This window comes from Ovis aries, chromosome 3 (assembly GCF_016772045.2).
Source record: "Ovis aries strain OAR_USU_Benz2616 breed Rambouillet chromosome 3, ARS-UI_Ramb_v3.0, whole genome shotgun sequence".
In the NCBI taxonomy this organism is placed as follows: Eukaryota; Metazoa; Chordata; class Mammalia; order Artiodactyla; family Bovidae; genus Ovis; species Ovis aries.
This window is the reverse complement of record NC_056056.1, coordinates 70,155,042-70,167,711: the sequence shown is the minus strand read 5'-3', so window position 1 is coordinate 70,167,711 and position 12,670 is coordinate 70,155,042. Positions and strand designations below refer to the sequence as shown.

Sequence of the window (12,670 nt, the reverse complement as noted above, 5' to 3'; positions counted from 1 at the left end):
GTACACTTATAAGGCAAAGAAAATAAAGTTGGGAAAGCTCCTGCTTGAGTGTTACTGCTGAAGTACTTTGGTTCCAAAAATCTAAAAGCAATTTACTAATATCGTGATAACAAATTCGTATAAATTTGATCAAAAGGTTACTACTGTAAGCGCTATGATGAGATAAATATATTGAACTTAAATTTAAGATTTAATGAGTGGAATATGTATATTAAAAGAAAAATCAATTCATGCTGAAAAAAACATATGACATGATTATTTTAAGATGGTGTTTTTCTATCTCCATAGCTAAAAGTGACAAACAGATCTTCACAATAACTACCTCTTAACATTTAGGTATCTCTTCAGTATCAATGTGAAAATCTCATTAGGTAGTTATAGTGCATCACTATTTGAGAGGTATTTAAAACCTACTGTCTATAAAATTACACGTCTGGATAAGCAGGCATTAATAATTACCTTAGGGCATCAACATTCCTCCCTTGTTGGCGTTTAAGTCCTTCTTTAATTTCTTCTGAGCTAAGCATTGTCTGGTTGAGAGAGGGGTTTTTTGATTGTTGAAGTAATTCTGCTATTCCAACACATGACTTTGGAATCTTATTAAAAAGAAAAGCCAGGAAGAAAATGAAGTATGGACATACCGTGTATAAATCTTAACATTATGCTAAGTGACAGGAGCCAGATATAATCGGCCACAAATTGTATAACTGCATTTACATGTAATGTCCATAATAGGCAAATTAACAGAGAAAAAGAGCAAGTCAGTAGTTTCCAGGGCCTTCGAGTATGGGGAAATGGGAAGCAACTATTATTGGGTATAAGGTTTCTTTGAGTAATTATAATGTTCCAGAATTAGAGTACTGACGGTTATACAACCCTGTGCATAGACTATTGTGATTATAAGCACACAACTGTTTTGTTAAAAAGGTTTTTGTATGTGAATTACATCTCAAGCTTAAAAAAACATTTTTAAAAGAAAGTATAATCTGACAGTTACAAATAATAAGAGTATATTTTGCAAAAATGGTATACATTTAGAGCAGTGGTTTTTAAAACTGAGGATAGATGTAAAACAAAATAACTTCAGAAAAGAAGGGGATTCAACTATACTCACATCTCTCACCCATCCCCAATTCTGTTGGGTGTGTAAATAGGCATTTGAAAATTTTTAGATGATAATCTGCTCTGCATCCTCATCTTAGCTCTACTGAACCTGATAACTTACTTTTTCATTTGTCAAATCATCCAGTTTTAATCTTCACTATAAATTATAAACCCTGTAGTCAATCTTCTGTGACTTTGACTAGTAAAACGGACCACCTAAAGTAGAACCAACTCTCAGAAAAATGAGGCCACAGACATACAGGGAATAATGGCAAATGCCAACAATGTAATATACTTTGTGGCTTCTTGGTAGAAAACCACCCAGTTCTCTCCTGGCCATGCTTCAACTTTCTACTTCTCCCTGCCATTTACAGTAATGATCACTAAAGCATTAAAAGGAAAGAGAAAACAAATGCTTAAAAATAAAAAAAAGAATCAAATGTCAAGAAAATGATTACTGAAAAAGAGACAAGAAAAATCAGAACATTTTAACAAAGCAGTGTTTGCACTAAGTTTGAATTTAAAAAATGATTTTGCTTACTGTGAAGTCCAAGCCAATTGTTTCATATTGCCGATGAATCTTTTCTGCAAGATCATCAAACAGCCTCACTATTGATGGCTTTTCCAGGGACATTGCTTGGCTAAGCCCAGAAGAAACAATTGCTGGCCAAGTCTGTACAATACAGTCCCAATCATGAAGGTTTGCCAAGCATACACCACTGTGATTTCCAAGGAGACAATACAAGGCGCCCTGCAGAATAAAATGAAGATGAGAACTAAGGCACTGTTTGGTTGTAGCCAACAATCCTACATGTTGTTTTCAAATCTACTTAACACTGATGATTTCAATGCTTGGTATTGGTTAGTAAAACAGGTTCACACATTTAACATGTTACTTTTATAGAGATCTGAACTTGACACTTAAGTGCAATCCAGTAATATTTTCTCTAAGTCATTTAACAGATGGTTAGCTCAAAGAACGGCTATTAGTACAGAAATGTAAAGATTTGCTTTTAAGGATATTAGCCTCCATTCTAATTCTCTGCTACTACATTTATAAAGGCTGTGAAATCTGCCACTCTTTGCATTTCAGGGTATAATGTCTGGAGTACTTAAAAAAATAGTTAAATCTGGTTGCCGAGTATCTCCCTAATTATATAAAAAATTAGGTTACTTCATTATACTGCATACTTTTTATTAACACTAATAAGGTCTGTATAATCAAAGCTATTGTTTTTCCAGTAGTGATGTATGGATCTGAGAGTTGGACCATAAAGAAGACTGAGTGCCAAAGAACTGATGCTTTTGCACTGTGGTGTTGGAGAAGACTCTTGAGAGTTCCTTGGACTGCAAGGAGATTAAAGTAGTCAATTCTAAAGGAAATCAATCTTAAATATTCATCGGAAGGACTGATGCTGAAGCTGAAGCTCCAATAATTTGGCCGCCTGATGCACAGACCCGATTCATTAGAAGAGATCTTGATGCTGGGAAAGATGGAAGACAGAAGACGGGGATAACAGAGGACGAGATGGTTGGATGGCATCACTGACTCAAAGGACATGAGAGTGAGAAGCTCTGGGAGATGGTGAAGGACAGGGAAGCCTGTCTGTAGTTTGTGGGGTCACAGTCAGACACAACTGTGGGACTGAACAACAACAAATAGGAGTTCAATTAATCAAAATGATTCTGATGACAGTAGATACCTCTTTTTAAGGTACCCTATTTTACTGAGGACATCCTCAAAGGCTCATCGAGCAATGACTGCCTGCAATGCAGGATACACAGGAGACGCAGGTTCAATCCCTGGGTTGGGAAGATTCCCTTGAGGAGGAAATGGCAACCCACTCTAAATATTCTTGCCTGAGAAATCCCATGGACAGAGGAGCCTAGCGGGTTACACTCTATAGGGTTGCAAAGAGTCAGACATGACTGAGTGACTAAGTATGCATGCATTTTAATAAAAAAGAGCTATTAGGATTAAATCATTTTATTTCCTGAACATTCACAATTCCAATCTGGCTTCTTAACCATCTTGGACTGTAACCCTCTTCACAGTTCTTCTAAGGTCGCTGTAACTTCAATTTTACTGACTTCACAGTTTCCAATTTTAATCTTACTTGACCTGTCTGATTTTGTCCATTTAAACTGCTCTCAACAACGTATCACCCAATGAGTTAGACTGTCTATAACCCTCTTGAATTAGATACCTGCCTTGGAGGTCAGCAATTCCATTACTGTGAAATTCTTTCAATTTTTCTCCACAGTTGAAAAATTTTGTAGTAAAAACAAAAACACTGTACCTTGAACTGCTGTTGAGTGACATCTTGTCTATCAGGTCGTAAGAACCCCAAAACCAAGGGAATGATATCTCTGCAACAGAAGTTATATGCTCCCAAGGCAGCAAAAAATGTTTGCTGGGCCTTATTTCTGACCTAAAGAAAGAATTATGAATAGATGTTTATTAAACAGTAGAAAAACTACAAAAAAAATTCCATATGAATGATTAAAACAAAGCAGTAGTAATTTACATGCTGTTGTGATAACAGAAAAATATACCAAAGCACATAACAAAAATGAGTAAATAATAATCTTTTTATCAGAAGGAAAGCAAACTACCACCAACTACATCTAAAGTTTAAGTTACACTCGTTCAATCATTTTTGGTAAAAGAGAGACTGAACGGAACCGATATGCATTTGTTCAGTAACATAATCAGCAGACTATTAAACTTTTTATTCTGAGTTATTCTTAATGAGAAAAGTCAGACTGTCTTTTGTGTCTACATAAGGAAAATCAAAGACTTTCCAAAACACAAAACAACTTAAACTTTTTAATGCAAACCTTAGGTATAGGCCACATATTTTGAACCCAAACAAAAGATTCAGTATAAATTCATAACCCATGAATGAAACAGTAATGAACAATAGCTCATTGTAGTAAAAAGCAATATACTGTACATTTTTCAAACTTTTAAAAATAATACTTCAGGCAAAATCTCTGGGTTAGACTGGTTTCCTAATTTATAGACTCACTGGCTATTTATAAATCTCTTATGAATTTTTGGTCCTATGCTACCTAATAGGATGCACTCCACAAACTCACATGGCATCAGCTTCCTAAACTCGAGCATAATGCCACAGAATTATATGGCCTTCAAAGGCTGGTATTCATAATATGATTTAAGTGGTATCAATATTATACTAGCTACATTAGCATTATCTACTTTAGTTATATTTTTCAAAAAAAAATTTTGAGAAGCAATTATAAACAGCAAAAATAAATGTTATTTTAAAAAGAGAAGCAAAACTAATTTGCATACATTTGTAATTTAAAACAAACTTTTGATGCTAATAAATTATTTAAATCTCCTTGTTAAAATGGGGATATTAATTTAAAAAAATTTTTTTATTTTATATCGGAGTATAGCTGATTAACAGTGATGTGACAGTTTTAGGTAGACAGCAAGGCACTCAGCCATACATGTATATGTATCCATTCTGCCACGTAACACTGAGCAGAGTTCCATGTGTTTTATAGTAGGTCCTTGTTGGTTATCCATTTTAAATACAGCAGTGTGTATATGACATTCCCAAACTCCCTAACTATCCTTTCCTCAAAATGGGGATACTTTAGATTGAGTGTTACAAAATGGGTAAGAGGGGGACACGTCCAGAGTATTTGGACTAGCCTTACCTGACTGTATGAACTTGTAGATAAACGAAGAAGATCTCTAATCATATCTTGATGTATCTTTTTGTATTCGCAACCCTCAACAGTTAGTGTTCGCAGCTAAAAAAGAGACCAGTTAAATAAAATCTCAAAGTTTTTAATAAAAGTTCATTTAATTATGACATAACACCAATAATTAAATATGTATCTGAAAAACTGTCATTTTAAAAAAGTCATCACGGCGAGTTCCTTGGTGGCCTAGTGGTTAGGATTCCAGGTTTTCACTGCTGTGGCTCAGGCTGAATCCCTAGCTGGTGAACTGAGGTCTCACAAGCCGCATGCAAGGCATGCCCCTCCCCGCAAAAGGTATCTTGATTTTAAAAAGCTATTTACCTCATGCTGCAACATTACTCTGTCAATCAATAGTGCTCTGATATGTTGTTTTTTCCCATGAAGCTGAAAAACAGAGTGGCAAACACTTGAGCATCTTCCATGAATGCCTCAACAATGGGGTCCTCCGAATCCCTTAACAAAAACATTAGCTCAAAGAAGGTACAGGAAGGGCTTGTGGGGAGTGGAGGTTATTTCACTTCTTCTAAAATAATGAGACATATTTAAAAATATATTATTAATTTTATGGCTAATAGCTCATCCAACACCCACTTTTTCTGATGATTTATTAATAAATCCATGTGCGGGAGAGCAGTGCAGCTGGTCTTTATTCAACCAAATACAATACCAATACTATAAATACAACACCAGCCCCTAAGAAAATTTATTGACTCTACTACATTTATAAATAGCCTTTCTGGGTAATTGTATATGTTTACTACAGAATATAACATCTTTTACTTTTGTAAAAATTATCTTTTAAGTTTTTCCCTACCCCCAATCTTCTACCCAGTCACTAAAGGAAGAAGTCTGGAACCCAAATTCCTCTTTTACACCTTTATCTAACTGGTTATCAAGCCCCCACCAGTTCTTTCATTTTCAAAACCCCTTACCTCCACCCTAGCGCAGGCTACGCTTTCCCATCTGAACTATTACTAAAGCCTCTTGACTTCCAGGCTCGTCTGCCTACTGCTTATTCTTACAGCAGTGGCAGAGCTTTTTAAAACCCACTGAATTGAATGTTCATCCTTTCAATATTCACATCAGATCTACTTAAGAACTTTTAAGGACTTTCCCACTGCTGAATGTAAAACTGGAGCACATTCTTGGGACAAAACTAGAACTGACCTAGTTTACCTCCTACCACTCCTACCTACAACTACTGTTCCCTAAGGCATGCCATGTTGGTACATCTCCTTGCCTTTTCCCATGTCAATCTCTTTGTTTAAAATATGTAGTACCCCATGCCTAAACAACAAACTCGTAAAACCTTTACAGTCCCAATTCCAAAAAAAGTCTCCCAATGAAGAACTGTGCTATGATCATCAAATGGCTGGTTTAAGTTATTCTTTCTTCCCTGCTCCCAGGAGATATTATATTGATATCTCCTGGAGAACCAATTAAGATTAAATAAAACACAATGCTTTAAATCCACGCCTATGGGCAATTCCTACTTTTCATTCCTTTAGGTTCTTATATGATAGCGAGAATGCGGTTGCCAAGTTATCATACTCCAAATTGCCATTGAGAGTTCAGAGACTAGTACGGAAATTGACAGAAGAGGTTTCAGTAAAACATATTTATTTCCAGGATCCTTTTGATTATGCCAGGATATAGTATTTGAAAATCTACTATTTTTACTTACAGAGAAACTTCCTCTGTATGCTGAACAAATGCTAAATTAGGTGGTTATATCAATATTATATACCTTTAAAATAAATTCTGAGTTTTAAGTGAAAATACTGACCCGATTTTCCATTGATTTCTTTACTAGGTTAAAGCTTTTCCAACGAGAGTCAAATTCATGCTTGTGAGATCCTTGGAATTGCAAAAGGTCTCCAATAATCTGTGCCAAAGAATTTCAGATTTTATATTTATGAGTTGTCACATCAAATCTGGTCATATTAATAACCATGCAACTGTGTAAGTAACAATTGTACCTTTATGATAAGAAACAAGGACTTGGTATCATCTTCTGAATTATTAAGTATGTGGTCTATAATGGGAGGAAAAGAATTTTTGTTAAAATATTTTAAATTAGCATAGGACTCCTGATATACTAGAAAAGAACGGAAAAAAAAAAACTCACCACCTGATATTCTCACCATTTATAATTTTTAAATGGTGAAGTAAAAGCACATATGCTATAAAATTTCTATATACTTAGTAAAAAAAAATTAGTTAAATACATGTATGTACTTACTAAGAAGTTTCCTTATGACCCTAGCAATTGTTTCTCGGTAGTTCTCTCTGGATAGATCTATTTTTAAAAAATGAGAAAAGGCATTTTACACACACTGAATGCAGCCCAGAACTTTGAAGTTTATATTAGCAGTTATGTCAAGAAGAGATAATGTATCCAGGAAGAAAATAAATGGGTCTGTATATGGAAAAGGATCTAAAAAGAGTAGATACATATGTGTAACAGATTCACTTTGCTGTACACTTCAAATTAATACAACACTGTAAATTAATTGCAACTATACTTCCAATAAAAATTTTAAAAAATGGATCTGTCTTTATCATAGTTGGTTAGTAACTTGGCATGATACAGAATATCTTTTAAAACCTGCACAGTTACAAGAACCTGCTTATAAACCTTTATTATTAGGCAGGCAAGGAGGAGGGAGACAAAACTGTCTTTGCCAGTATTTCAAAGGATCTAGTCACTAATTACGGACCAAAAATGCATAAGATTCTTTAATCAGTTGTGGTGACCAAATCAAACAAACAAAAATTACATCTAATTAATTAATATATGCAATGAACTCCAACGTTAATCCAGCAATAAGGAAGTGTGCTAAATTAATTAATGTTAGATTCAGAACATTAAATTAATGCTAAATGTTTTGCATAAATTGAATATATAAGGGTTTAGCTCAAGTATAGAATAACAACTGTAACCATAAATGAGCATTCCAATATATGGAAGTCTCCCTTCGCACATGGAAAGCAGGTACCCTTTAATGGCTCTTCTTTATCTAATAATTTCCCACTTTCTCCAGAAAAAGCAAAGACAATATTGTGTAATTAATATTCACTTTACATATAAAAAGGACTAGAAAAGTTGTAACTACAGAATTGTAAAAGAGTTAAAATTAACTTGTATAAAGTAACTGATAAAAATAATCCACACAGATTTACTCAGATTAGGATTCACATACCATATTCAAGTCCAGTATATAACTTTGTCTCTTCCAAGGACACCATACTTGGTACCCTGTATAAAGACAAGAATGCCTGTATTTATTAACAATACCAAAAAGGAGGTTTAAAGGGAAAAATGTCATTGCTAGAATGTTTAGATGATCATCTTTAACACAGATCTCTCATCTTCAACACTTCAATTCTTTACTCTAGCCTTGTGAAGACTAATGGTCTATCTGTTTCAGTAAGTACAGTGTTATTCATCTTAAAAAAATGTTAATTAAATGTAATGATTTTGGGGGGGTGGAATTCACTGCCCAAATGAACATAACACTGATATTCAATATACAAGTGTAAAAGCTTAAGACTGATGATAAACATTTACACAAGGAATAGTAAACTTTCAATGTTATAATAATGGTTAAAATAAACACCAAAAAAATCACCATCAAATTTTACTGTAAAATATATAGCAGACAAGCGTCTTTAGATAATCATCACTCTTCCTCTTACAACCAGCTAAAGTGATCTCTCCTAACACCTGCAATAAAATACCACTACTTCTGAAGATGTTCATATGTAAAAATACCACATTCAAAGTCACATTTTAGGTACCTAAGGACAGATTCTACTGGGGAATATGAATTTTTATATCTGAAATATAAATTTTTTAATGAAAAACATTTTATTTCAAAATATGATTCAATTCAATAACTTTTTATAAACAAATATTTTAATACTTTCTAAGAAAAGGAAGAAAGGAGCAAATTGCTAAGGAAACATGAGATAAGAATATCCTATATAGGGCTAATTAGTAATAAATAGAAGTTTTATAATTATTGCTTGTAATTCATGAACTACTACTTGTAAAGAAGAAAAACACTATTTTTAAATCAACACCCCCCGCCGATACTGTATTTTTTTTTTTTAAGTTGAACTAAGTTATCTCTATCCTAATAATTGGTTGCTATGGATTCTGCGGTTTATCTAAACAGGTAAATAACATTAAGATTACTAAAACCCAATTATTTAACTACGTTCTTGGCCATGATGTAGTGCTTAGGACGGCAACTGTACTGGCTCAAGTTTCAAAACCAAATCTACAGAATATAACAAAGAATGGTAATATTTTTTAACATAAAATGTTAATTTGCTTTTCAGAGAATTTCAAGTTCAAATTCAAATTGGTCTTAAAATCTTGTTTTCACTCCATGAAGTTTCAGCTTTTGGCAACAGCGTGCAAACTTGAACATTCTGTAAAAATGTGTATGACTGAAAAATATATATGCATACAGAGTCTAGTCAGTAAAAAATAAGATCAGATTCCTTCACAGTAAACTTCAAGGGGAGTTCAGCATCTTTACTGAAATTAGATTTCGCCAAGAAAGAGAAAAGGCTGTGCTCAAATAGTCACGAGCATTAGGCATAAAACTGTTAATCCCCACCCCCACAGAGCAGGGGAAGTACTTGTCACAAGCTATCACAAGGTCTCCTCCTTGCTGCTAATAAACATAATACAACTGTACCTTGCCCAACCCATACCTAGTACCACATAATATTGAACCAAGCATGCATTCTAATTATTGTCACAAAATTACTCTTAACAAATGAGTTTTTTAAAAGCAATCTCTACAATAAACTATCCTGAAAATTTTCGTACTGTATCAAACACACAAGCAAACAAAAGGCTATCAGTTAGGAATCTGAAATGTTTTTTTAATATGCCTTTCTGACTGTAACCACATTTAAAAACAAGTCTCATCTAAGGGTCCCGATGTTAACTGTAAAAATCCATGTGTCAGTCTGAACTGTTTTCCTATCAGAAAATTGGAAAAATACTATCACTTATTACACAATTATTTAAAAACATATCAACCTGTATGGAAAATATTTAAGTAGTTTATTTAAATTAAAATGGCTTCAGCTTTTCCTTTCAAAACCTGAATTATAACACATCTTACATATCTCAAGTGCATAGAAGGCATCTGTTTAGACATATATTTCAGCTTTATTTGTTTTTATCCATCTCAAGTTTCTTTTATGCTTATTTATCTAAGATTCAGCTTTAACTGATCCCTTATCTAACAGATTAATTAAACTGATTGTACTGACACCTTTTACACTGAATGTTTCTCAGTACAAATATTTATATTAAATATTTCTTCTGATCTTTCTTTAAAAGAAGAATTTTCTAAAAGAAATCTCTCTCCATTACTCAAATAAGACTTGTACCTCTTTGTGGCTACTACATTTTAAGTCTATGTGTGCTGGGCTGTACTCTCCCATACTTAAAACTGCTCTTGTAACTTTTAGTTATGTACATAATCTTTGCCAAGTAGACTTAAAGTGCCATCAACAATTATAGATCTGCATTCTGATTAAATACTATAGTAACAATACATATAATTTAAATCAAATACCATGACTCCTCCACCTCAAGTGAAATTCATTCTACTCATTCATTGGTTCATTTTTACAAACAGTAATATAAAAATAAAATTCTGACAAATAATTTCAACACAGCATATTACAAATAATATTAACTATACAATAATAATCAAGTTAGATCAGGATCACAGCAACTACACAGTACCACCAAGCCATCTAATTTATAACAAAATGTGTTTAATATTTGCACCACTTAAAAAACAAAGTTTTCTACAACTATGTTATTTGTACCACAGGATGAAAATCTTTAGATCTGATTAGAGTAGAACTATGAAAATAATCACTGGTGGGAAAGAAAGGATGATGGAAAAGGAAGAAATGACCAATAACATAAAAACAAAATATACAATACAAATCAAATACGCATATGAAAGCTAGCTGAACTGTCACAGAACAACTGCAAACAATAATTCTTCCTGTCTGTAAGTGGAAGAACAGCTTACCCTTCCCCAAATCCCTCCCCTCCCAAATGAAAACAAACATAAAAGGTATAAAAGCCAAGCCACTAACAGATCTTTTTTTCTCCCCTCAAGGTAACAAGTGTTTCACAACAGACAACTGACCTATTCCTTTGTCTGTTATCCTGTTCAATCCTGGGCACTGGCAATAGCTATAAACACAAATCAAAGGCTGGCTCTTGCTCTACCATGTGAGACAGTTTGCCAAGTAAAGAGAACCTTACATACCGCTAGGTTTAAAACTAACTTGGAGCCTAAGAACTACTTCCATGTCTGACACACAAATTTTTAAAAATCAATGAAAACAGTCAGAAGGTGAAATAAGGAGAAAACAGGGTTACTCACCGTGGAGTAGTAACTGTTTCCTTTTCTGTGTGCAGCTCCCCCAGCAGAGCTGGGTAGTTTCCTGGAGGTGCCAAGAGAGGTTAGCTAGCCCTGCCCCTCAGCGCATAACAACACATCCTTTCACATATTCATGAAATGGTCTCAACTCTTAGACCTTAAGTATGAATTTTTTTTTTCCAGTGAAAAGTTAGTAAAAGCTGAGATCCTAAGAATGATTTAACTAAGAATGACTTAACAGATCTATCAGAGGAAAGGGGGCACAAAGTAAAGAAGAAATATTTGAGATGAAAAATGATGACTCCTCTACCTTGAGTAACCCTGTTTTTATAGATGTTAGTTTTTTGCATCCTGCGATAGCTGGTTAGACCTAAAAGAGTCTAAAGAATGGACTGCAAAAGGAGAAATTAATGACGATTTGAGGATTAAAGGCAAGTGTCCAAAATTCCTATATGACCCTGAAAAGACATAATCCAATTTCCACACCTTTAAAGGCAGAACTATGAGTATAAATTATATCACAGATATTTCTATGACATCATTAACTAAAGGTTCCAAGAGCAAAATAGAGGTCACATTTTAAGATTAATTCAGTAACCTTGGTATCTGACAAAACTGTTAAAATTTCAAACTGAACTAAAATAATTTACTCTTTATTACCCTCAAAGGCCCTTATTTCATCCATCCTTTGAAACAGTAAAATTTATAGTATGTACAAGATACTTAGTAACCTTATAATGTGAAAGGCCAAAAAGTACAATGTAGATACCATTAGGTATGTATTTAATACTTAGGACAATCACCTCATCTCATCTAAGCTTTTTATTTTTTTTTTCAATCTCTATAATTATATAGCACAGAAAATTGTTTTTCACATGTGGTAGCTATTTCCCTCAACAGTGGGGTTTTGAGACCATCCCATATCCTCTATCAGGAACTAACAGTTCCTTACAGGAAAATTCAGAACTGAACTAAATTTGTGGTTTTTTATTGCTGCAATTTGCCAGAAGACTAATACTACTAATATATGTGCAAGACAAACTTAATAATAAGTGATCTGACAAAAAATACTTAAAGCATAGAATATTTTACCTAACTGAGATTTATGCAAGAAAAAATGTAAGGTTAATTTTTTTTTTAAAAAGAACTGAGCTGCTAGATGCTTCCAAAAATTGGTCTGGTATTTCAGAAAATGCATAATGTCCTACAATACCACAGCCAATTACCACAGTCACTGACATTAACAGGAGTGGCTTCCTCAGACATCTTAGGCATTACACTAAAGCACTGGTCACCGTTACGTGTTTCCTTTTCTCCCCAACTAGGTACATTTTATTCTATCTCCTCTGGAGTAACTCATGTCCAAAATAAAGAGTTCTTTTCGTCTCCTA

At 33.8% G+C, this 12,670-nt stretch overlaps 1 protein-coding gene across 4 annotated transcripts in view; it reads right to left on the bottom strand.

Moving 5' to 3' along the window:
• Nucleotides 1-12,670, bottom strand: part of PSME4 (proteasome activator subunit 4) — a 96,366-nt gene that overhangs the window by 28,849 nt on the left and 54,847 nt on the right. For all 4 annotated transcript variants that reach the window (XM_027966831.2, XM_015094386.3, XM_060412198.1 and 1 more), the window contains 9 exons: nucleotides 8,049-8,104; nucleotides 7,088-7,144; nucleotides 6,825-6,880; nucleotides 6,632-6,730; nucleotides 5,167-5,229; nucleotides 4,798-4,893; nucleotides 3,405-3,536; nucleotides 1,646-1,855; nucleotides 460-596 (listed from right to left, as the gene is read on the bottom strand). In XM_027966831.2, the coding sequence (XP_027822632.1) occupies nucleotides 460-596; nucleotides 1,646-1,855; nucleotides 3,405-3,536; nucleotides 4,798-4,893; nucleotides 5,167-5,229; nucleotides 6,632-6,730; nucleotides 6,825-6,880; nucleotides 7,088-7,144; nucleotides 8,049-8,104 (906 nt within the window). The remainder of the gene's footprint in view (nucleotides 1-459; nucleotides 597-1,645; nucleotides 1,856-3,404; nucleotides 3,537-4,797; nucleotides 4,894-5,166; nucleotides 5,230-6,631; nucleotides 6,731-6,824; nucleotides 6,881-7,087; nucleotides 7,145-8,048; nucleotides 8,105-12,670) is intronic.